Below are 23,508 nucleotides of genomic sequence, written 5' to 3'. Positions count from 1 at the left end.
AGAGACAAAATATGCACATAGAAGCCACAGACACTATTTTGATCATATGGATATATTATTATTTAAATCAGAATCATGATGTTTAAGGTAATACATTATATTGCTAACTAGCTGTCTACTGTCACCTTGTGGGAAAGGTGACAATATTCAGAATAAGTAATTGTGTCAGTGACCACATTTCAATCCAACGAATGCTTTTCTAACACAAGACTAAACAAACACTGACCATTATCGCTCCAATATCAGAACTACAATACTACAGTCAAGTGTGCTTGCGGTGGACAGCCAATGGCATTCGTGCACTGGGTCACATGTCTGTTTTGTCCAATTGCAGCGTAGCTCGATGATCTCGTTAGGTTGATTCTTTCAGGCACAGCTGTTGAGAGAAACGTTGACGTATAGCCAAATATTACCAGTGTTTTTACCTGTTTAGGGACATATTTTTTATCTGTTAATTTGTCTATGGCACAGCGCAAACTTTGTCATTCGGTGGTCAGCTTTTAAACGGGATGAAAAGGCTCAAGAGGAAGAAACAAAACGCTGGAGTGAATGGATCAAGAGGTAAGTCAACCGACATATAACTTAGCTAGGTGACGTTAGTATTTGATAAACATATTTATTTTATTAGACAGACTAGTCACACACACACACCCACACACACCTTTTCCTTTAAAACCAGCCTGTACATTCACTTAAATAGACCTGTTGTACGAGCGGACAGAAACCTGAACAGTCCGTGTGGCGAACTGCCAGTGAAGCTAATACTATCACTGCAGTCAGCTGACAGAAACTACAGCTACAGGACACCAACTATTACTTTTCCCAACCTGCACCTGACACCGGCTGTTTTCTTTTCTTTTCTTTTCTTTTCTTTAGTGAAAGTACATTTTAGCCACTTGTCTGCCAGTGGTGCTTGCGTGGCAGCCTCTCAGCTCAGACAGTGTGGGAATGTGGCAGCTGGCAACTAGACAGAGGAGGATGGACATGATTTTATTCAGTGGACAACATAAATGAAAACAGCACACAAACTGCCTTCAGTCATGCCCTAACTCCGCACTAGATTTTGGATTTTGCTATATTTTACCCTTCACGCCATTCAAAAACATACACTTTAAATTTCACTCCCTACACTTACATAAATGTGGTCATATTTGTGACTCACTGTTGTTTTTACCTCATTAGATCCCCATTGAGTGCTTCTTTCGACAGATTATTTTGTTCCGTTCATGCAAGCAAAACTTTCACAAAGTTCTACAAGATTGTGAAGTCTCTTGTAAAAGTCATACTTAAAATGTTTAATAAACAGGGACACAGTTAATGAATTGCAAAACTGTACTTCTGTATGTGTGTGTCTGTGTGTGTGTGTTTCATGCCGATCTCTCTCCTCCCTCCATGTCCTCTTGCCTTTAACTTTCTCTGCCTTTCTCCTCCACCCTTATCCTCCACCCTTATCCTCTCCTCTTGCCCTTTCTTTCCTTCTCTGTGTGTCTCCTTCCCGATGTCTCTCGTTGCTCCACCTTTTTGTGTTTACCTTTCATTTTGTTGTGGCTCTGTCTTACTTCCATTACTCCTTTTCCCTTGTCATACCTCCACCTAGCTGCGTGGTGACACTTTATTTTGGTTTTTATGTAAACTCTTTTAGATGTATATTTTAGTGTTGTTTTATTGCTGTCTCTATTTTAAGTTATGTCATGTTTTTCACTGTGAAGCACTTTGGTCACCCTTTGGGCTGTTGTAAAGGGCTATATGAATAAACTTTGATTGATTGATTGATTGATACCTCCTCTTTTTTTCCCACCGTTATCTTTTACAGAACCAGACTGTGGGAAGAAACAGAAGTTGGCTGTGATCCATCAGGCGTTGATCAGGTTAAAATGATAATTCCTGGCTGCACTTTTCTTGTTTAAGATGATTCTTACATAAAGTGTAATTATTGCGCTGTAGTGAAGAAAAACAACAAGGTTCTGCCCCTTCAACAGCTTTTCCTATAAATGATGCATCATGATGCGCTTGTAGCTCTAGAAATCTAAAAAGTTTTAAAAATGCCTACATTAGCAGTGGATGTGTTTTCCCAAGTAGGGATGTCCCTCCCCCCTGCCGCTCGCTGTTCCACAATTAGATGGTATGCATTTATCCACAGTCAGTGACCTTCATCACTCCCCACTAAGCTAATTTCACACATGAAGATTACTCACATAAGCCCAGAGGAATAGTGTGATGAGGTTGATGAAGATTTTAGAGTCAGGAGGCATGTGGGACGTGATGGGAAATGGCACAGGAAAGCTCACGGAGAAATTAGCAGGCTGATTTTGTTTATACTCATTTAATTGCACGAGAACAAAACAACAGTTTTCTTTGTCCATTCAGCGTAGACATGTGGACGCACGCCACGCTGCCACAGTGTCAGGCTGACACGGAGCGAATAAAACAAATGAATGGAATTTGATTGTCTAAAGCATGAGATGGTTAATAAAACCATAAAGCTGTGTCTTGAAGGGGTGCGACATGCAAAGGATTTAGAGGACAGATTATTATGTGTGTCTTTTTGCATTTACTTACTCTTAAATCGTGAATATAAATACACTGAAATTCTGCAAGTTTTAAGATGGCACTGCATTAACATCAATTTTAACAGGATCTGAATTTATTACTTACTACTATATGTAAAATTACTGCAAGAGAATCCAGAAAATTGTACTTTATTCCTATAACAATTCAATTTGTAATGGATGATTTGATATTATGTAAAGCCATTCATTTTTAATTTGTTTTGAGAAAATAGTTTTTGAGGATTGGTTAACTTAAAGATTTTCGTGTTGAGCGGGCAGCCTTTAACATAGTGCATCACATTGAACAGTCTCCATTTCTGACTTTTGAATGTGCAGTGATCCAGTGGACATTGAGACCCTGAGGAGAGCAGCAGCCAGTAAGGGAGGACTGCTCACTGATGAACTGCGGAGGAAAGTCTGGCCCAAACTACTGAACGTCAATGTGTACGATCTACCTTATAAACCTGGTAAGTGGTTAATTTATAGTAATATTACATATGGTTTGGTGTATACTACGTAACACTATTACTAATACTAAGAACAGTAAATATCCTCTGCTGTAGGTCGAGATGTGAGGGAGAACCATAAGGACTACAACCAAGTAGTCCTGGATGTCAGGAGGTCCATGAAGAGGTTCCCTAAAGGTCTGTGTGTGTGTTATCTCTAAAGATAGCAGCAAAGCTATTCATCAAACTTAACCCATGTACCAACAGCAGCATGCAGATATCTGACAGGGCTTAATAATTAATGAACTCCGTAAAAGCTGCAAGGGAAGATTCCTACCTCACAAGATGCCTGAGTTGTCAACCAAAATCTCAAAGTTTGGAAAGCAACACAGAAAAGTGTCTTATGTAACTGTGAGCCTGTGATTCAATCCCTTTCAATTATGGCACTGACTATATAAACTTTTTGTGAGCAACAAATGAGGCATTTTTAGAAAAAAGTATCCTAAACTACACTACTTTTACTAACTGTAACACAAAAACAGTTTGGACTGACGGGACACTGTACTTACAACATTAGATCCTTAGTTTTGTTGATCTCTGTTGGTATACTAAGCTGCTCCACAAACACAGAATTTGATACGCTGTTTTGGTGTTAAGAGGTGCAAAACAGTTTGGATAAATAAAGAACATGAATGGGATAATATTGTTATGGAGCTCATTACTGACACCTTAATGGAGTTTCCGTGACGTTCCTGACCATGTCATGTCCCAATGGCTGCTTAGGCCTTAATCAAAGTCTCTATAAGAGAACGCATTCTTCTCTCCATGTTTAACAACATCATACGTGTTTGAGTGAGCAGATCTCCGGCTGTCCCTCAGGAATGCCAGCCACAGAGAGAGCCGCGCTTCAGGAGCAGCTGATTGACATCATACTAGAGGTTTTGAAAAGCAACCCTCAGCTCCATTACTACCAAGGCTACCACGATGTGGCCGTCTCTCTGCTGCTGGTTGTTGGGGAGCGGATGGCCATCGCCATGCTGGACAGACTGTCCAGTTACCACCTCAGGTTGTTATTTTTTTTCTAATGAATCAATTTATCTGGGCATCTTTTTAAATGGATACAATGAACTAATCATATTCCAAATTATTTATCATATTTGAATAACTTATGTCTGTCTTCTGTCTGTAGGGATTTCATGGACCCTACCATGGATAGCACTAAACACATTTTAAACTACCTGATGCCTATATTGGAACAGGTTGATACAGAACTACACGACTTCATGATCAGGTACACACACACACACACACACACACACACACACACACACACACACACACACACACACACACACACACAGTTTTGTTGCTGCCTGATGGATTTTTGCACTTATTTATAATAATGATTAATAATAATAATAATTATTATTATTATTTATTATTACTTATGTCTCATGAAGACATAAGACAAAGAAAATCCCCAAACACTCAACTTCTTATGGAATTTGAATGTTCTTTAAGCGGGTCGCTTTGGACACAATGTAATGTCAGTAAGAGCCACTAGAGGGCATCAAAGTGTTGATATTCACCTGTGAGCTTCTTAGGCAGACAAAGAGTCAGTGTTTTGTTTTTTTCTGTTGAAAAAGCATCAGTTGTGCTCTCATTGGGGACTTCTCATGTCAGATGGCCCAACAGCTGTTTCAGAGGCTTTTCTGTCCCACCAAGGCCTGCACCACATTTACCTTTATTTGTGTAATTAGCCAAAAATGATTCATGATTTTTTGCAGTTTATTGAAACAACAACAAAAACACATTTTTAGACACAACGGACAAGGGTAAGTTGTAGTGTGGGGTGGAGTTGTAGGGGTGTGTAGTGAGGACTGGGATTCATAATATGTGCAAGTCAATGAATTGATGCCAATGTGTGCACAGTTTATAGTACTATAGTGGCAACCTCCATTTTTGTAAATTACCTGTCTACTCGCATACAAGCTCACGCAAACACCAAAAGTAAAAAAACAGACATTGTACTCGCAGAAAAACGTCAAGACAAACAACAAACCGCTTCAAAGTTAGGAACACTCTTGTTTGTGAGCACTTCCACTTCCTCCAACCTTCCTTCTTATCTTTGCTTCTTATTTCCTTTATCTCCTTTTTTGTTCCTTTTATTTTATATCTTTTATGTCCCTCTTATCACACTTGTGTTCTCTGCCCTTTGCTCCCTCTCTTTACCCTCCCCCCGTCCATCACTCCCACTGACTGCTCCCCCTTGTACTCATCCTTCTTCCTTCATGAATGTTCCTATCCAATATTTATCAACTACCTCTAAGAGTATCCAATTTATTTCAGACTCTGTCAAAAAATCCCAGCATTTTTTGGTGGCACAACAACAAATAATGACAGAGGAGCAAATACAAAAAGCATTTGAAGGTTAAGAACATGTATTTTTATTCATAAAACTAGTTCTTTAGAAATTGATGGGGTCATGAGAAACTTTCACAAACCAGTGTTTCATAAGCCTTGAATTAAGCCAAGCTACTGAAGATCATCTTACGAATCAGGGAAAGTAGGACTCGGCTTGTAAAAACAGTTGTATGACGTCTTTTATGGCTCCTGCCTTCAAAGACAAGTTTAAATATGTTGTTTCTCAGAAAGAGTCTCACCAAAACACACTATTGAGATACATTTTTGGAATCACTGGATCTGAACATATTGGAAGCCTAAACCAATCTAGGAATTAAAAATGAGGTCATCTCAGCCTCTGATTTGACTGGTATTTTTTATTCTGTCTCTTGTGAGCACCCACATTTATGTAAGTGTTTTTTTTGTCCATGCTTAACTGGATCATACGAGTGGTTGTTTTTTTTTTTTACATTTTTTTTTTGAACCATCACTTGGTGAACCAATGATTTCCCACCTTCCATGCAGCCATTTGTTTCATTCATTTCGATACAGTATGAAAATCAGCTTAGACAGACTTGTTGTTTGTGATGGATTGTGATGTGACGGCCTTTCCAAGATGATTTTCATACCAAACTGAAATGAAGAGAAACCACCATCCTCCTGAGAGATAGGAAAACAGTGCAATCTGCCCACATATTATTCCTGCTAGGAAGTTTAGGGTTGCTCTTGTATAATATTTTGTGTCATCTGTTTTGTTGTTAGTCTGTAACTTACTGCTGCTTATCTTGGCCAGGACACTCTTGAGAAAGACATAATCACTTCAATGCTTCAACCACGTCAGAGAGTCCTTGTCAGTGGCCTGTTTGTTCTTTGTTTTTGTTTTTTTTAACGTTTATATCTCTTTATATTTTTGCCTTTTAGAGCGGAGGTGGGAACCATCTTTGCACTGTCCTGGCTCATCACATGGTTCGGCCATGTGCTGTCAGAGTTCAAACACACCCTGAGACTCTACGACTTCTTCCTGGCCTCACACCCACTGATGCCCATCTACCTCGCCGCTACGGTAAGAGGGCATAGGCGCCAACAGCAAATGAACAAGTGACTTTGTTTTATCAGTAATTCAGGACACTTACACATGAATACATGCTGCCACACACACACACACACACACACACACACACACACACACACACACACACACACACACACACACACACACACACTCTCAGCCACACTCTCAGCCACACAGTGAGGCAGAGTACTGTGAAGTCACTGGACTAGTTAATTACATACCTCCTAATGAACAGATGAGAGAGGGAGTGTGTAAAAGAGGGATACAGAGGAAAGGAGGGACAGAAGGAGAGATAAAAGAGGGAAAAGGATGAGGACTGCATGAGGAAGCAGAATGACAAGGAGAGCCGACTGATGTTTGACTGAGAGGGAAAGAGAAACAGATTGCAAAGGAGAAGCATTTTTGTATTTTTGACTTTTCTCCACTTTTTTCTCCCTGAAACTTTTTTCTTTCGGTGCTCACACCACCTGTTTTGGCAGAAATATACTGCTGGAACATGTGTGTTTGCACGTGAGTCTTGGGACACACATGCACAATTTACATGCACTTGTTTTTGAGGTGTTTATTTGAGTGTGGAAAAGCCTTTAAATGAAGGGTTTTGTGCATGCTGATTAGTGTGTACAATTGCAATGCATATTTTGCTTGTTTGCAGTTGAGGATGTTTGTTTGTGTGTGTGTGTGTGTGTGTGTGTGTTTGTAGGGGCTGGGCAGAGGGAGAGTTCTGTTTGAAGTGTGTGAAACAACAAAGCAGAATGTAGTTCATGTTTCCTCCAAGGCTGGGTACAGCTCACAGCATGGGGGGTTAACTCTTCATCTGCCTGTTTCTCTGCTGAGCACTGGTTCTACCTCACTAGTATCAGTGAAACTGTCCCATGTACAGTGTGTAATTCATGCTTATGAGTGCACAGCCTCAGGGTCAAAAGTATTAACCTCTCCTCTTCTCATCAGATTGTCTTGCACAGAGAGGAGGAGGTGAAGCAGACAGAGTGTGACATGGCCATGGTCCACCACCTTCTCTCCCGCATCCCCCAGGACCTCCCATACGAACTTCTCATTGGCCAGGCCCAGGACCTGTTCGACCAGTACCCTCCACCTCTACTGGCCAAACGGGCAGCACTGCAGTCTCGCAAAAGGTGAGGGGACGACCGTTGGGACAATAACTACTGTTAAATTTGTAATATCAAATAAACACAGAGAAGATTGGTGCTCATTGGACACGTGAGAAGACATGAGGAAAGTATGTTTAGTGATGTTAAATGAATCATCAAGAATTTAAGTGCGATCTGTATCCACATTAACTGAATCAGTTGCCATGCAGGGTCATACTTCAGTCATGATCATGATTATAAACACTAAACTATAATAACCATAATAGGTGGTTTATAATTAAAAACCCACTGTGCCTTATAAACACTGCCCAAACAGGTGGGCGAAACATAAAACACAGTATCAGTAGTGTCTAGCGTGTCATTTTTGTCTTGATATTTACTCAAACAGTAAATATTGACTAATTAAGTTAGCAAATTAATCAGTAAATATTTTTATCAGCCAATTAGTCTGGAAGCACTTGCACAAAATTGTGAAAACACAATGCCCATCATGACTTCTCACATATTATCCTAATATGACATGATCGGAGAAAATGTTAAAGAAGCTGGATATCCTGATTGTCTTTTTTTTTTTTCTACAACTAAATCCTCCAAAATGGTCATACAATTGAAACTACACTTTCTTAAGAACAGTTTAAACAAAAACTGAGCACTATGACCTTCATGAAGGAGGATTTATTGCAGACTATGTATTAGACTGCATTAGTTTAGATAGGTGTACCTAATAAACTGGCAGGTGAGTGTATTTTGAGGTGCAAGTATATTGACTGTAGGTATTCTGATGTAATTCCCTCAGTAACGGAGAGGTGGTGCTCTGAAGACATATTCAGACTCAGTAGTGCTGCTTATACACACAGGCCATTTATTGTGTGTGTGTGTGTGTGTGTGACCATTTTTCCACATTTTTTTTTATTATTGAGTAGGAAACATTAGACACACAGCTACAGTTTGTCTCTCTGTATCCATGGTCCCCCCATCAGTCTCCCTCTCTTTGTCAGTGTCATTCAGAGTTACTTACAGTCATTGTTCAGGAGAGGAAGTGACATCACTGACACAAGGCCTTGACTGACTGACACTGAAAGATACTGATCCCATAATGCATTTCTCCCATAGCCTCCCACATACAGGAGCTACCGAGTTAGCAGATCTCTCAAATTGTGTCTCATTTTTTTCCCCCTCACCTGTCTTTATCCATCGTTCCAGCCGTCCATGCTTCACCTCAGACCAGACTCTGTTCTTCATCATCAAATAACTCTCCCTCCTCCTTTCCATCCCTCTTCTCCTCTGTTTTCTCGCTCCAGTCTGTCCATCAGCACCTTCCAGGCGTTTCAGCTCTCCACCCTCCACCAGAGGCCCGACTCTGTTCTCCAACGTCTCACCAAGGCCCAGGGGTCCACCGTCTCCAGACACGGTAAAAATAGTAACTATAATCATATTGCCGACTTCACACACACAGACAGTACAGACACAAATGCAGATCAGTGAAATAAAAGTGAATTCTTGTTGGATAGTCTTTGAAGTTGGGGGGAAAAATGAATATCGACCGTGAGATTGTAAGAACAAACATTTCCACCTGACCATCGCAGTCGTTTGATGGATCCTTGCATTTTTTGGTTCCTTATACGTGAACACAAGCCTTTAAAACGAAGCAATTGTAAATATGTCACCCCCCTCAAACGCTGCCCCCCTGTGGGCCAATCAATAACAAGTAAACAAATAATGTAGTACCCCCATCAGACTAATCAAGAAGCAAATTTAAATATGCCAGAACAGAACAAAGAGATCCTTCATTCCCATTGGTTTTGTGAAAATCTGATCAGTGGCGTCTGACATATTGCGCGAGATGTACAGGCAATCAAAAATATGCTGTAACATTCCCCTCAGGCCAAGCAGTGTAATATTAAAACTGATGCACATCATTCCCTGTAGTTTCAGCAAAATTCAATTAGCAGCATTCAAGATGAAGTGCATAAAAGACAGAAAGAAAGATCTATAGCACCTCCTGATTTCATGGTGGCAGACAGTGAATGGGAGTCAGTAAACCTGAATGCCTAAATGTCAAATGGTAAATGGACTGCACTTGTATGCCTTTCTGGTCTTCCGACCACTCAAAGCGCTTTTACATTACACTCATTCATCTATTCACACACACATTCATACACTGATGGCAGGAGCTACCATGTAAGGTGCCAACCTGCTCATCAGGAGAAGGTAATCATCCACATCCGCACACACACGCGCACACACACACACACACACACACACAGCCTTCTTGCCCAAGGACACTCGGACATGCAAACTAGTGCTGCCAGGGATTTAACTGCAGACTTAAAAGTTCTGATTAGTGGACGACCCACTCCACCTCCTGAGCCTCAGGAGCCTCAATATTATATATTGGCCAATATTATATTAATATTGGCTAAAAGTTATAATCCTGAAGAATTTTATTATATTCATTATAATCATCACACGGCTTTGTTGAACACTTGATTCTGATTGGTCCATTACAGCATTCTACAGTCTGTTATTTCTATATAACAGACTGTTGTTATGGACGCATCCGTAATCAATTTAGACAATATAGTTTTTAAGTCCGTATTTTGTGTCAAATTGTTGATTACTTAAGTAGGAAGTCGTGTAATAACAGCGTTTAGCGAACATTATTGCAAAACAATGATCATGATGATGATTCAAGGCCCCTCCACTTCACGTCAGGGTCTTGAATCACCATGTCGGGGCTGGCTGTACATATTCCCTTACTTATTACTATTATGAGTTTAATATTATTTATGAGCAGTATTTTTCAGCGATTTCCATTCACTGTATTTGCATTCTGTGACTTCCTCTCTATTCATAATAGAGTTAATTGAGTGTGAGAGTATAAAATCTGAATAAACCCAATTTTAGCAAACAAGGAGGAAGGATGTAAGTTTTAGTTTAAATTTCTGTAAAACGCTAGCAATGTATACATGCATACTTTTCTCCACCAGTGTTATTGTGTCGGACATCACTGATGCCACATTATCGTCTTCTTTATTCAACTTTCCTAAGGAGCAACTTGACAGTAGCATAAAAACTTGTTTTTGAACTCCAGTAGCTCAACCTCTCTCCCTGCTGCAGTGATGTAGGGATGTTCTCCACGGTGTGTCAGTACACAGTGACACACTGCTGGGTGTGGTCACTCATCCAACAAATTCTCAACATAACACCCATCACTGATGCTGTACTCAACCACAGAGGGCAGTGGCTGAAAAACTGCTTTTCTGACTGGTGTAAAACTACTTTTGAAAGCAACATGACATCATGAATCCTCACAGTCCACTGTTTGTTTGGCTGAGTCATGGATGTATAAAGAGAACTGGATACAGTGTTGGAGGCAGGGCGCCATTCATTCCCATCAAAGTTGCTCAGTGGCGCAGAAAGGAAAAAGAAGTTTGACTTCTCAGGTATGAAATTACCCGGATCTTCCACCATAGAGCACGCACACGTCTCTGGGCCGCTAACATCCAGTTAGCCCTCTGCTAACTTGAATGGGGATAAAATTATTTAATGCTTTGGCTCTTCTAGGCTTGTTAGTTGGCCGGATGGATCAAATTTCGATAGAGAAACGAGTCATTTCGCAGAGGTTTTGATGCTCAAAGAAATGTATATGCTGACTTTTCAGGGTCTAATGGCTTCACGTGACAGATGTTATTGTTGCAATTACACGGTATGTCAAATTGCCTTCAAAGCCTGGCGCACCACCTGGGGTCTTGGGCTGGGTTGTAAACAAATGCACAAGCTCTTCTTCTGGTACTGTTTTGACTGAGTAGCCCAACGTGTTTGCTGCCCCAAGTGGTAAGTGGAGTTCATAACTATTTGGGCATCTACTTAGTTAAAGATCATGCAGCAGGATTGGTTGTTTAATACTTAATTTACTGTTCTGTAATATTGTTTTTTCCCCTTTTCACCTCTACTCCTGGTGTTCTGACATTCCTCGACTCACTTTTTGTTGTCAAACTCTGTGACAAAATGCAGCTTGCCTTGATCCTCCTTTGGTTCAGCTGCCAGCATTTTGAATCCTCTTTACCCCTCATGTCTCCACTCGTCACACTCTGACCCCTCCTCCTTGTTCTGTGCTCGTAGCCTCCCGACACTTAGGCCTGGAAGCGGCTTTGCCTCAGGACCGAGGCCAGCTGTGGGGGAAGGGGAACAGGATGGTGAAGATGGCAGTGTGGGGGCTGTCCGCTACGCTCGGGGCGGCCGTGTTCGCTGTTGCTCAGACTGCTATGGACTGGGGACCCGAGGTGTTACTACAACTGTTCTGATGTGGCGGTGGGGATTTAGACTGTTAGACACACACTGACAAGTGGTGACATCAGACACACATCTGCTCTTCACATGGATTAACAATGAACAAACACACAGACACAATCAAAGATGTTGAAGATGTGAAGCTCGTCTCCCCTGCTGAGACAAAATGTGGGAGAAAAGCGAGGAAGTCAGTTATCTTGGTGCCAAACAGGTTGTTGCTACTCAACCACAATGAACATATGTTAAACACAATCCAGCCTCAGGATGAGTGTGCATGTGTGTTTTAGCGAGTGTATGTGTTTTGTCTGTTTCTGAGTGAGTATGCCCGACCTCATACTATATGTGAGCATGGATGGATGCCTGAACATCGTTTGATTGAATGCTACTTGAACCCCTGAGCTAAAGCCTCTGTGGTCATTTTGCGTCATCTTTTCAGAAAGACACATCAACAGTCATGACTCAAAGACATGCAGCCAACGACAAAAGGTACCAAAACTACTCCAAAGAGATTCAAAACAACTAAAGACAAACACAAAATTACCTCAAAGGGAAGCAAAATGACTACAACCAGACTACAAAGGGCTTTTGCTCCACTGTGTGAGGGGTGGGGGGCTTTTACGTGCTATCGCCCAGGGGCCCATTGTCTTATAATCCATCCATGCATGTGAGACACTAACACATTTTGCTTTTTGATGCTATTGCTCACACGTTACAATTGCTGTAACATTTAACATGTGTCTCTGTGCATTTGCTGGTAGCTGATTATTTTGCTGATTACTGGTTTTTAGCCTGTCATGCTTGTTTCGTTGCATTTCTGTTGATGGTGTTTTAATGCGCTTGTTGGATCAGCAGCCATATCTAAGAGCCAAAAGTGCCCGTAGCCAGCACGATGACACATGAATACAAATTATTAAAGAGCTGTGTTTTCTGCTGAAAGCTTCCAGTTATGAGCAAAGAAGGAGAGCGGAAGAAAAATGGGAAAGATGGAGGGAGAGATTTTGCCTGTGAGCCACTGGTATTAATTGCTTTGCTCCTGTTGTCAGTGAGTTACATTTACAGTAGAGTTTGGCACACAAAATGAGCTGTTGCTAACTCGGTTAGCATGCAGCACTCAATGCAAGCAGTGGGCCTTTTGAGGATGCATTTTGCAGGAGGTATTGAAATCCATATTTCTTTAATATGTTATTTTTATATTTTCTGGAGCAGTTTTCTGGCAGATCTGGCCAACCAGTGCTGAATGAATATGGGGAGGACACTTGTACTTTTACGTTCTTAAAATATTTAGTAGGTTTGCGCCAACATCCACCCTGAAGAGCCGTCAACAGAATAGCAGACGTACTCAGTTCGTCTTCAACATCATATCTCTCGTCAGCATTTTATACAGTAGATTCATGTAAAAAAGGATTTTAGAGCTCAAATTTGGGAACACTTAGACTGATAATTGTATCATATATCATTCTTTTCATTGGTGTAAGAAGTAAACTACATACATCCTCTTAGGTACCACACACACTGTTTGACCATAAATGTAATCAGAGTTTCATAACCTGAAAAGTTAATATTAATAATACAGACTGTTTCCTCCTGAGGTACATACACATGTACAGAACACAGAGGTTTCTTCAAACAGCAATGCATGCTCTGGTTGTTGACTTATACTCTGAAACATTTATGACCTTTTACTACAGTAGCATGCAGCCAAGCTGTATATGTTAACACGGCTTCACTGGCGTAGCAACACTCTCCTTCCTCCTCTTCCTCCATCATCAGATTTACAGTGAATTTGTCACATTGTTGCACAGCTGGATTTGAAGTTTACCCTGTTGATTTTCTATGCTTTGCAGCATACGAATTCAACTGGTATATGCTTTGCTATGCATGAAATCACAGGATTGCAGAGCTAAGTCGTTAACGAACCGATCAATCAATCTATCACTTCTTTAAGTAGTTAGGCATTCTTCAGGAAATGCCAATTGCTGTGATTTTTATTCATTTTATTAGAAAGGTAATAAATCAATGAATGGCCTGCAAGCCAGGTAGGATTCTGACATCTACTCAGTTAGTAACCTGTAGTGGTTGTTTGAAAAGCATCTGCACGTTCCTGCATGTTCATATAAAACATTGTATGTGTGTGTTCTTTTGTGTGTGTGTGAACGAGAGAGAGCGAGAGGTGGACAATCGTAGCTTTACTCACAGGTCAGTTTTTCATTTTTCTTTTCTGGGCATCTGTATTTTGTTTATTTTTTGTTTTGGCGCTGTAGTGCCTCAATATAAACAGTCAACAGTCTCATTATTCATTTTAAGAGCAACAATCTGATTGGCCTTTTGTTTAATGGTTAGACAGTTTCAGGATTGTGCATTTAAGATCAATATGTGGGACAGTAAAAATGATTATTATGATTTGAAAATATCACCAGTCTGAAGCTTTACATATTTAAAAGTGATTCAGTTATTTCACATTTAAATACTGTATCTGTTCAGTTATTATTAATCAGACTAAAAGGTAAATGAATAGCTTGATTTTTAGGAAATGTACTTTACATTTTTATTTTCCACTACAAGAGTTAGGTGAGAAGATTGATACCACTCTCATGTCTGTTCAGTAAAAAAGAAACCACCACCACCAACAGCTGGTTAGTTAAGCTGAGCACAAAGACTAGACACATGGGGAAGCAGTTTGCTTAGTTCTGTCCAAATATGACAAAATTCACTTACCACCACCTCTTAAGTTAACTAATCAACATCTTTAATTTTAATTACTATTATATTGTTTAATCAATCCATATTAAAACTGAAATGTGAAAAAGGAAAGTTATATACAGGGGGACTAGTTCTTGTCTGGGCGTAGTCACTGTGGGGCTGCCAGGCAACCATGAGAGACTTAAGGAAGTTGGTGTGCTTGGTATGAATCTTTCCATCAAACTCTCGGCAGCAAGAAAGCAAAAGTGTATTTCCCAAAATGTCAAACTGTTCCTTTAAATATTTAGCTCATGTACCAGCTCACTAAAAACTAAATTAACTTTGTAAAGTGATGAACACATGACATTGCGAAAGGGAAGATTTGGTGCTGTAGGGTGCATGATGGGCATTGATGTGCGTCCTGCTCTTATTGCATAAAGCGCTGCGCTACTCTGCACTGAAGTTAATTCTGTTACTGGCTGTACTTTAAAACTATTGTACGTAGTTCTGCATCTGTGATGCTTAGTTGATGTAAAATTGTTTTATTATTTAAAAAGTTTTTGCATGTAATCTTTGTTGCATACACTTCACTGGCTGCCTAAGACATAAATATGCAGGGAAAAATGCTTTGACCAGGGTCTGTGATCTTCAAACATGAGTCAAGATGCTACTGTGCGGTTGTATTATTAGTGCCACGTACACACACACTCGCACACACAGGAAGAGAGTGGTGGTGGTGCCAGATTATAATGAGGATTTAATTCCTGCCTCTGGCTCTTGGCATGCTTAAGACACTTTCTCCTTGTCTTTTTTTTTTTCTCACATTCACACTCAACTCCTACACCGACACCTGCAGAGGCCTTAGATGAAAAATGATTGAAGTGTCGTACTTGGTTTGAAATAAACCGACCAAGATGTAGAAAGAAGATGGATGATGTTGATCATATGTCTAAAGTTGACCCAGAAAACTTTTTTTTTCAGGTTAAGGGCCATTAAAGTAACTGAAAACAGTGTAAACTCTTCTATAGGAAGTAAACATAGACAATAGAAAACACATCATTTAATTCGAGTGTAGTGCAATGATTTACCTTTATTGATTAGCTCTGTTGATGGTTTAAATGATTTAAGTAGATTAAATATTTTGCATTTAATCAATGCTTTTACTTTCATTTTATTATCTTTTTGTCTCACTTCATATTTGCTCACATCTGCAAAGATTTTTAGGCTATTTTGCACTCCTCCTACTATCCATTCTGTTAAATCTATTTGCCAAATAAACAAACAGAATCCCATAGATGATTCATTCCAAAAAGTTTTAGATCTAATCCATTATTATGTTGATTATGAAACGAATGATGCATCTTTTGAAACACAGACATTTTTCTGCTGTTGAATGAAAACTGCAGAAAAATGAAATAACCTATTTTTTAATAGCTCAAATCAAAAAAACAAAATAAAATGTATTCCACGCCACATTATGGATTCACTGTGGTATGATGAAGAGCGTGAACTCGAACGCCCAGTTTCTCCCATGTCCTCCTCTCAGGTCTGAAAATTTCCCAAAAGATTTGATCACACCAAATGCTTGTACAGATAATAATGTAAGCCCTTAGTGTGTGTGTGTGTGTGTGTGTGTGTGTGTGTGTGTCTCATTTCTGTGGGCATTGCAGTGCATGCTTCTCATATTATGGTTACTAAACATTTGGTACAAACTGTATCCTTGAACATATCAGGTTCTTTGCACCTTGTTGTTATACTGTGGTTGTACTGAATAAATGATGAAGAAAACACTTCCCGTTACAGTGTGAAAGTTTATTCTTCTAACTGCCTGTCCACTTGATAGCTTTCCAAGGAGCTACTGGTCACATTTGTTGAAGGAAATTTCCAAACTCTTGCTTTTCATGTGAGGACATGGAGGTTATGCATTTTAGAGCAAATTATTTTGATAAATCAATTACTATAATGGTAATAATAATCATTCCAGTCGTTTTTGTATGCAGTAATGGCAGATATTACCTGTGATTTCTCTTTTTCTTTTCTTAATTTTCATAATAGACTGAATATCTTTAGGTTTTGGACTGTTGGTCAGACAACCAAGATAACTATAATGGCCATTTTTGTGCAATTTTGTGGCATTTTATGGAAAAAGGGATAAATTGGTAGAATAACCGACAATGATTCAATCATTGCAACCTTAATGCATGAATAGTAATTTGAAGAATCACTATCACTATGCAGCTCTTAAGGAAAGAAAGGAGGATCTCCCCATCTTGCTTTGTGTCAGATTGTACTGTACGGCTGTTGTCTTTTCATAGGCCCGGTTAAACTGGCCTCCTTGGAGAAATGAGGTCAGAAATGTGGTTTTTTTTTGTGTGTGTGTGTGTGTAGGGGGAGGACAAGGCTGCGCATCTGTCCGTCCGACCCCCAGGGAGACAACTAGAGAACGAGAGCAAATCAGAGACATGAGGTGAGGCAGAAAGGCTAGGGTTAAAGAGGAGCGAGGGATACGGAGAGGGAAAGATTTATACTGTAGAAAAAGACATCTGGTGGACGTGTTGGCGGCAACTGAGAGGTAGCCAAGGTCCTCGAGTAACACGTGTTTAAGCTCGGTCCCTTGAGGATTTCTAATGAGCTGTAGTGGAGGTGAGAGTGGGTCTGATCAGAGTTGAGAGCAGATGCGGAGAGGGATGGTTTGAGTTTATGCACAGCGCTGTCTGGAGGTGTTTCGGTCCTAATTTCAACACTAAATGATAACCGCAGCCCTTCAGCACACACATACTGAAACACACTAAACCTGCTTGTACATGCTCACCCTAAACAGCATTTTTACATCTGATCCCCTCTCGGTAAATGAACCCTTTGATTCTGGCTTTCTGTGTGGTTGCATAAGCCCAACAACAATCTGTGTATGTGAGTCTGTGTGCCTATTCGTGAACTGTGTGCGTTTGTGTGTACTTTAGCCTAGAGCACACAATTTGAGCCAAAAGAAAAACAAAGTAAGAGTGGAGGTTTGTGAAGAAAGTAGCTACTGTATGTATGTGTGAGTGTGTGCAAGCAGTGTAAAATACTGCATATCTGTGTGTGTGTGTGTGTGAAACATTGGGCACACTGGGGACAACAGCTGCTCCAGGGGTCTGTCTGATGTCTTTTCTTTTTTTCCCCTGGTGACACACACACATGTGCACTCACACAGCCTCAGTGCCACCAAAGCACAGGAGCAACAGCACCTCGACTTTCACCACTGAGCCGCAACGAAATTACTTTTATTTAAATTCATTCATTGGACTTAGTTGTGCAAGCTAAATAAGCTCCGTGTTGCCTGTTCACGTGTGTTTTTTCTGAATTGATTGAGTTGATTTTATACCTGTGGTTTGTAACCCTGGAACTGTGCCAAACCTTTAATTAATAGGTTGCACGTTAATGTTTCAAAAATGCATGAAAATCAATGGTAATTATCTTGTGAAAAGTGACATTTACGATGATCACAGTATGTATTAATGTCAGACTCTGATTAGCTGAAATTTATCACATTTTGCTGCTAAAGAAACGGACCGGAAAGGGAGCTTTAGTGTGAGGATTCAGTCTTGACCTTAGGGACTCATATCTGTTCTAATACTACCTTCATTCAGCAGTGTTATTATAATTATCAGTTTCCAACTTAAAATACCGTTCATATTAGCAGCCAAATTATAACTGACTGGGATGTTCAGATTTTTCTTAAAGTGCTGATATCTCCGACTTGTTGCTCGACAGTGTGGAAGTGCCTGAAAACACATGAATGCATCATGTCAGTGAAGCTCCATCACTCAAGATAATTAAACACAAATTTAATGTGGATATTCAGATATAGAGCTACATTTCATAGTATTTATAACCCTCACACGTCACACATCAGAATCATCCAACTCTCTTGAGTTTGTCTCGATGACATCTCTTTATGAACACAACATACATACAAGTTTCACTTGCATTTTTTTTTCCAGAGCTTCTGAATGTGTCCCATGGACTTCTTCAGTAAACCAGCATTAAAGCTACGACAACAACACCAGCCCAGGTCTCGCCTTCTCCAAGGTAGTTGCTGATGAAGACTGTTGGTTTTTGCTTGAATAAAATCAACATTGACTTCAGAATATTTTATCCATTTTATGTCACTGACATATTTGACATATTGTCACCTTTTAAGTTAGTATAATGAATTTGTTACCAAACAATTTCTTATTTATACGTTCAGCAGATACATTAATCTAATTATAAACTGATTATTTTAAGTCATGTTTCTAGCCAACTGATAAATTTAGGGCCAATATTCACTCTCCCTGTAGCTCTGTTTTTGGTCTCCACCAACTCGTACGAAAAAAATCTCTCTTTAGCTGCTAACTGTCTCTTTATGTTCATCAGCTTTTATTGTTGGAAACAGCTACCTGCTGTAGCCTGAAATGAGGCTGATGAGAACAGAAAAAGCGAAGCAAAATTTCAGGATGTGAAACCAAAATAATGTGCTGAAAGATGCTAAAACACAGCGTAGAACTGGGAGTACCTGCAGATTGGTGCTTTACTCTGAGCTGCCTATTTTACATTACAAGTGGGCTTGATTATGGTACCTTTAAATATTTTAACAAATAAAAGATCTCATGAAGGCTGCTTTTTATTTTGCCTAAACGCTCCACTTGAGAGAGTGTTGTGCCTTCATATGTCAGATCACCAAATCAAAGGGTGAAAATACACTGATACGCTTGAACATTTTGACCACATCACATTTAATTTACAGTGAAGCTGCATCAATCACAACAGCTTATGAGGCTGGATTTGCCCGTGTGGAGGCACAGTCACACACACACACACACACACAAACCACACACAAACTCTTTGTCTGCAGCCTTTTTTCTATCCCTCCCTCCCTCCCTCCCTCTCAGCTCTTCACTCTGTCATGGATCAGGGAACATGTCCCAAAGTGCTTTACAGGCAACACACGTGCAGCCTGTCCCTGCATGCTGATGTGACTTTACAGCTCCAACCTTGTACAGTAGAAGTGTGTGTGTGTGTGTGTGTGTGTGTGTGTGTGTGTGTGTGTGTGTGTGTGTGTGTGTGTGTGTGTGTGTGAACTTCCAACAGTGACTACACAGACAGTGTGAAGGTCCACCGGTAGATGTGTGGCTGTGCATGCTCTGACACTGTGTGCGAATATTTCAAATGGGGCAACCTCTCACTTTACCTTGAACGCTGGTGGGACACACTCATTCCCTGGTTGTCAAATACCAATGCTTTGTCATCAACCCTTTGGCATCTGATACCGACACACAAGGCACCTGTATGGAAAGCTTAACAGATCAAATCTATGCAAGTTAGTTTCAACACACTGACCACATGCAAACAAGCTGATTTTTTTCATGTTGACAATGTGTGAAAAATCAGCATGTTTTAACATGTTCAAGACGTTAACAACACATTGTTTACGTCTGGTTAACGTGTTGTCAGCGTGTTGAAAATCACATGTATTTGAACTGCTAAGATTTCCATAACCCTTTACCATCTGTATAAGAGGCTAAAAGGTAATTAAATATGAAGAGTGACATAATCTGCACAGGCAGGATCACAGGGTGGTTGGATGGGCCAAACAGGACCTTTTGATCAGGAGACAGCTGTTCACTAATGCACTTATTTCAACCCAAACCATCATATTTTCCAAAACCACCACGACGAAGGTTCAGTATGGCAACCCGTTATCTCGCAGCGCCATAGCTGTCCCTCTAACATCATGGCCTTAAGTTCCTAATATTAGGGGCCCCTAGAGTCAGGGGCCTGTGCATCTCATACAGATGTTAAAGGGTGCCTTTTGTGTTGCTGTGACAAAACGTGAGTGTTTGACAACCTGGTCATGAGAAGGGGTTGGGTTGAAATGAGATAAATGACTCAGTGCCTATTAATTTAGATGCTGACTTGTGAAGAGATGCAGCAGGTGTGACTCTGCAAAGTGAAACTTTAATACTTGAATGTGTCATATTGCTTTCACCCTGAAACACAGCACAGAAAGTGTCATATTACTGTGAATCTCTGATAACCCTGGGGCCTCATTAGCCTAAGCCAGGTCTGGGCCATACAGCTCTATTAATACCTAATACTCTGTATGTGCGTTTGGTGTGCGTCTGTCTGTTCATCTGTGTGGACGCTTGGGACTGACCTCCTGTGCCTTTCACACATGACCTCTCCTCCTCTCTGTCCCTGGCCCCCATTGGTCCAAACCTCTGCTGACCTCACCTCTGTTTCCATGGACACGGAGGAATTAGGAAGAGCCCAATTGAGTCTTGTGTCTCTCTGAGCAGGTTGAGATAGTTTTGCTCTCTGGGTTTGAGGGCCTTGACATGCTCCTTTAGACATGTTGTTCAAACAGTTGGAAAAGGTGAAAAGGTCCTTTGAGAAAGTCTAATTTCCTATTCTTATTAAATTTAGTCCACATTCTTCACATTTGTTATTCCACTGCTGTTGTTTTTCTAGCCTGTTTATGGATCTCCTCCACCAATGAATGCTTCCACTTTATAATTCCACCCCTCACTATGGCCACCAGCTTCTCGCCCCACTTTTAAAAGTAGTCAGGGCCGTAGTTACTATTGATGATGCTATGTTGCATGGAGGGTATTTAAAATTTAATTTCAGACTCAATACATTAAAATTTGACTACTCTTAGTCCAGCAAATACTAGCAATCACACTACAAATGATAAAGGATTCAACATTTTAATCTAATAATTTATCGAATACTTTTTTTTTTCGTGGCTGTGTGGAGATGTATTTTAAACAGGATGTCGTTGGAAAAAAATACTATTGATCAATTGAAGCGGCCCTGTGGAGTTTTGAGTTAACTCACCAGAATGTCTGCTACTGACAACAAAATGGCTCCATGGCACTACTAGAGGTCATAAACTCCACTGGAAACCTTTAACTGGATACATTTCAAAACTGCTTGTCTAAAAAGCTGTTCAATATAAGCACTTCCCGTGTTTGTCAAAACTTGATGAATTTTAATTTTGAAGGATGAAAAATTCTCCTACTTCTTAAGATAAATGAACCAATTAAATTCTCTAAAAAAAAAAAACAGAAAACAACATCCTGAAAGGAAGCCTAGAAAACAGCGCCGTCTCTGTTTCTGTTCCTTAATGGCAAGCCAACATTATGGACAGACATGGTTTTAGTAGTACAGCAACTACAAGGTCAACGACGTGTTGTCCAATCTTGTTCTGACAGAGTGTATCTTTTGGCTGAAAAGATTCATTTTGATTCGTTTGAGGATTAAATGCCGTATATTTGCTACAGTGCAATTAAATAAGCTTAACATGGCAGCAGCACTGACATCGTGTACACTGTCATGATCTTATTAAAGGACACATTAAAGGAGAAAATTGGCGGTGTCATATATTTTTATTCTACAAATATGGTTTACAAATCCAATGAAATAAGGGGTCTTTCAGCACTTTCTTACGCTGTATGTAGAACTCAGCTCCAAGCCCACTAGATCCTACCTCAACAGTACGCTTATAAAACAAGGCTCAATCTAAGTAGTTTCCTGAAATGGCTGAGAACTATAATGTGGACCACAGCTGAAAATCCATCTCTGCTTTTATTTATGAGCATCCTAACAAAGGTTTATGGTATGGTGCGTTTTATTCCTCTGTAAAATATTCACATGATCGTAATTTTTTGAAGAAACACAAGGTTCACATCGCTTATCAGGGTATTTCCCAACTCGAGTGTTTTTTTTATGAAAAGGTAATTTTCCCAACTGGTTTCACGCTGTTTCAGCTGATCTTTGCTGACTGAATTCACAGTTTGGCATTTGGCTAAAAGTTTCTTCCCTTTTCTCCACTGACTAATTTAAGATGTGTCATAACTAAGGCGTGATGTCTTGGTAATCTTTCAAACTAGCTCTCAGTGGTTTGGGCCCGCACAGCCTCCATCCATTATATCAACCTCACATAATCTAATTTACACACACACACTGCAGAGAAGAGGATAACAAGAGACGGCGAGTAAATTTTACGCTTGAATTGGATCTGTCTGTGTCAAGTGCGCGCACGCTGCTGAGAAGCACATCTTCGGAGGCTGTGAAGCAAGTTTTATGGCGGGAACGGATCAATCTGTCTTAAGTCACAGGGATCTATCTCATGTCCTTCATTTGAAAATGCCTGGCAGAAAAATGTGTAGAGCTGGCAAATGTCAACAAGCGTTCAGTGTGTGTCTGTGTGGGTGTTTGTGAGTGTACTTCTACCACAGTGAGGACCAACAGGGTGACTGAGTGTGCGTCTTTTTCTCTATGTGCTTGCAAGTGTGTGTGTTCAAGTGTGGGTGTGTGTGAGAAATATGAATTTGTTGGTAAATGTCAAGAAGTTGGCAGTCTAATGGCGGAGCTGACAGATGATCCATAAAGCTATGAAGTGATTGGTTTGGAGAATCTCATTCATTCTAATGCAACTGTCATAATGTAGGAGTGTGTGTGTGTGTGTGTGTGTGTGTGTTTGAAACTTGTTTGAAATGGAGTACAGAGTGAAGCAGTGCAGTAGTGTAGTTGCAGTTTAATTACGTCCAGAATGGACTTGCTTGTTGCATGTTTTTTGTTACTTTCTTCTTTCAGCTCTTCACTCTAACTTCTGTTCAGCCTGAGGATCACATGGATCATTTCCCACCTTGGTTCCAAAAATGGTTACATGAATTAATTTGTGTACTTAGAGACAAAGTGACCTTGGAAATAACTGCAATATTAAACAAACATGCCCTGTATGCACTTCATATTGGTGCAGACCAAACCGATCTAGTGATTTTGCCTCAAACTTAGTGTATAAAACTTAGTGTGTAACATTGATAAGATGGAATCACTCACACCTCATGTGCAAATAAAGAACTCAACTAAACAAGATTTATCTTGTTTAATGCACATTAATTTACCCAAAATCTAGCTACCGATTTGTT

General features: G+C 40.1%; 1 protein-coding gene across 1 annotated transcript; it reads left to right on the top strand.

Moving 5' to 3' along the window:
- The first annotated feature begins 449 nt into the window (after positions 1 to 449).
- On the top strand, positions 450 to 13,373 carry LOC139215368 (TBC1 domain family member 20). Its single transcript, XM_070846316.1, has 10 exons — positions 450 to 561; positions 1,814 to 1,868; positions 2,886 to 3,016; positions 3,113 to 3,193; positions 3,875 to 4,061; positions 4,185 to 4,286; positions 6,320 to 6,461; positions 7,419 to 7,603; positions 8,881 to 8,990; positions 11,705 to 13,373. The coding sequence occupies exons 1-10, from the start codon at positions 510 to 512 to the stop codon at positions 11,884 to 11,886; spliced, it is 1,227 nt and encodes a 408-aa protein (XP_070702417.1). The 5' UTR covers positions 450 to 509; the 3' UTR covers positions 11,887 to 13,373.
- Positions 13,374 to 23,508: the final 10,135 nt, after the last annotated feature.

Source organism: Pempheris klunzingeri, chromosome 16 (assembly GCF_042242105.1).
Source record: "Pempheris klunzingeri isolate RE-2024b chromosome 16, fPemKlu1.hap1, whole genome shotgun sequence".
Taxonomy (NCBI): domain Eukaryota; kingdom Metazoa; phylum Chordata; class Actinopteri; order Acropomatiformes; family Pempheridae; genus Pempheris; species Pempheris klunzingeri.
This window is presented reverse-complemented; position numbering and strand designations above follow the sequence as displayed.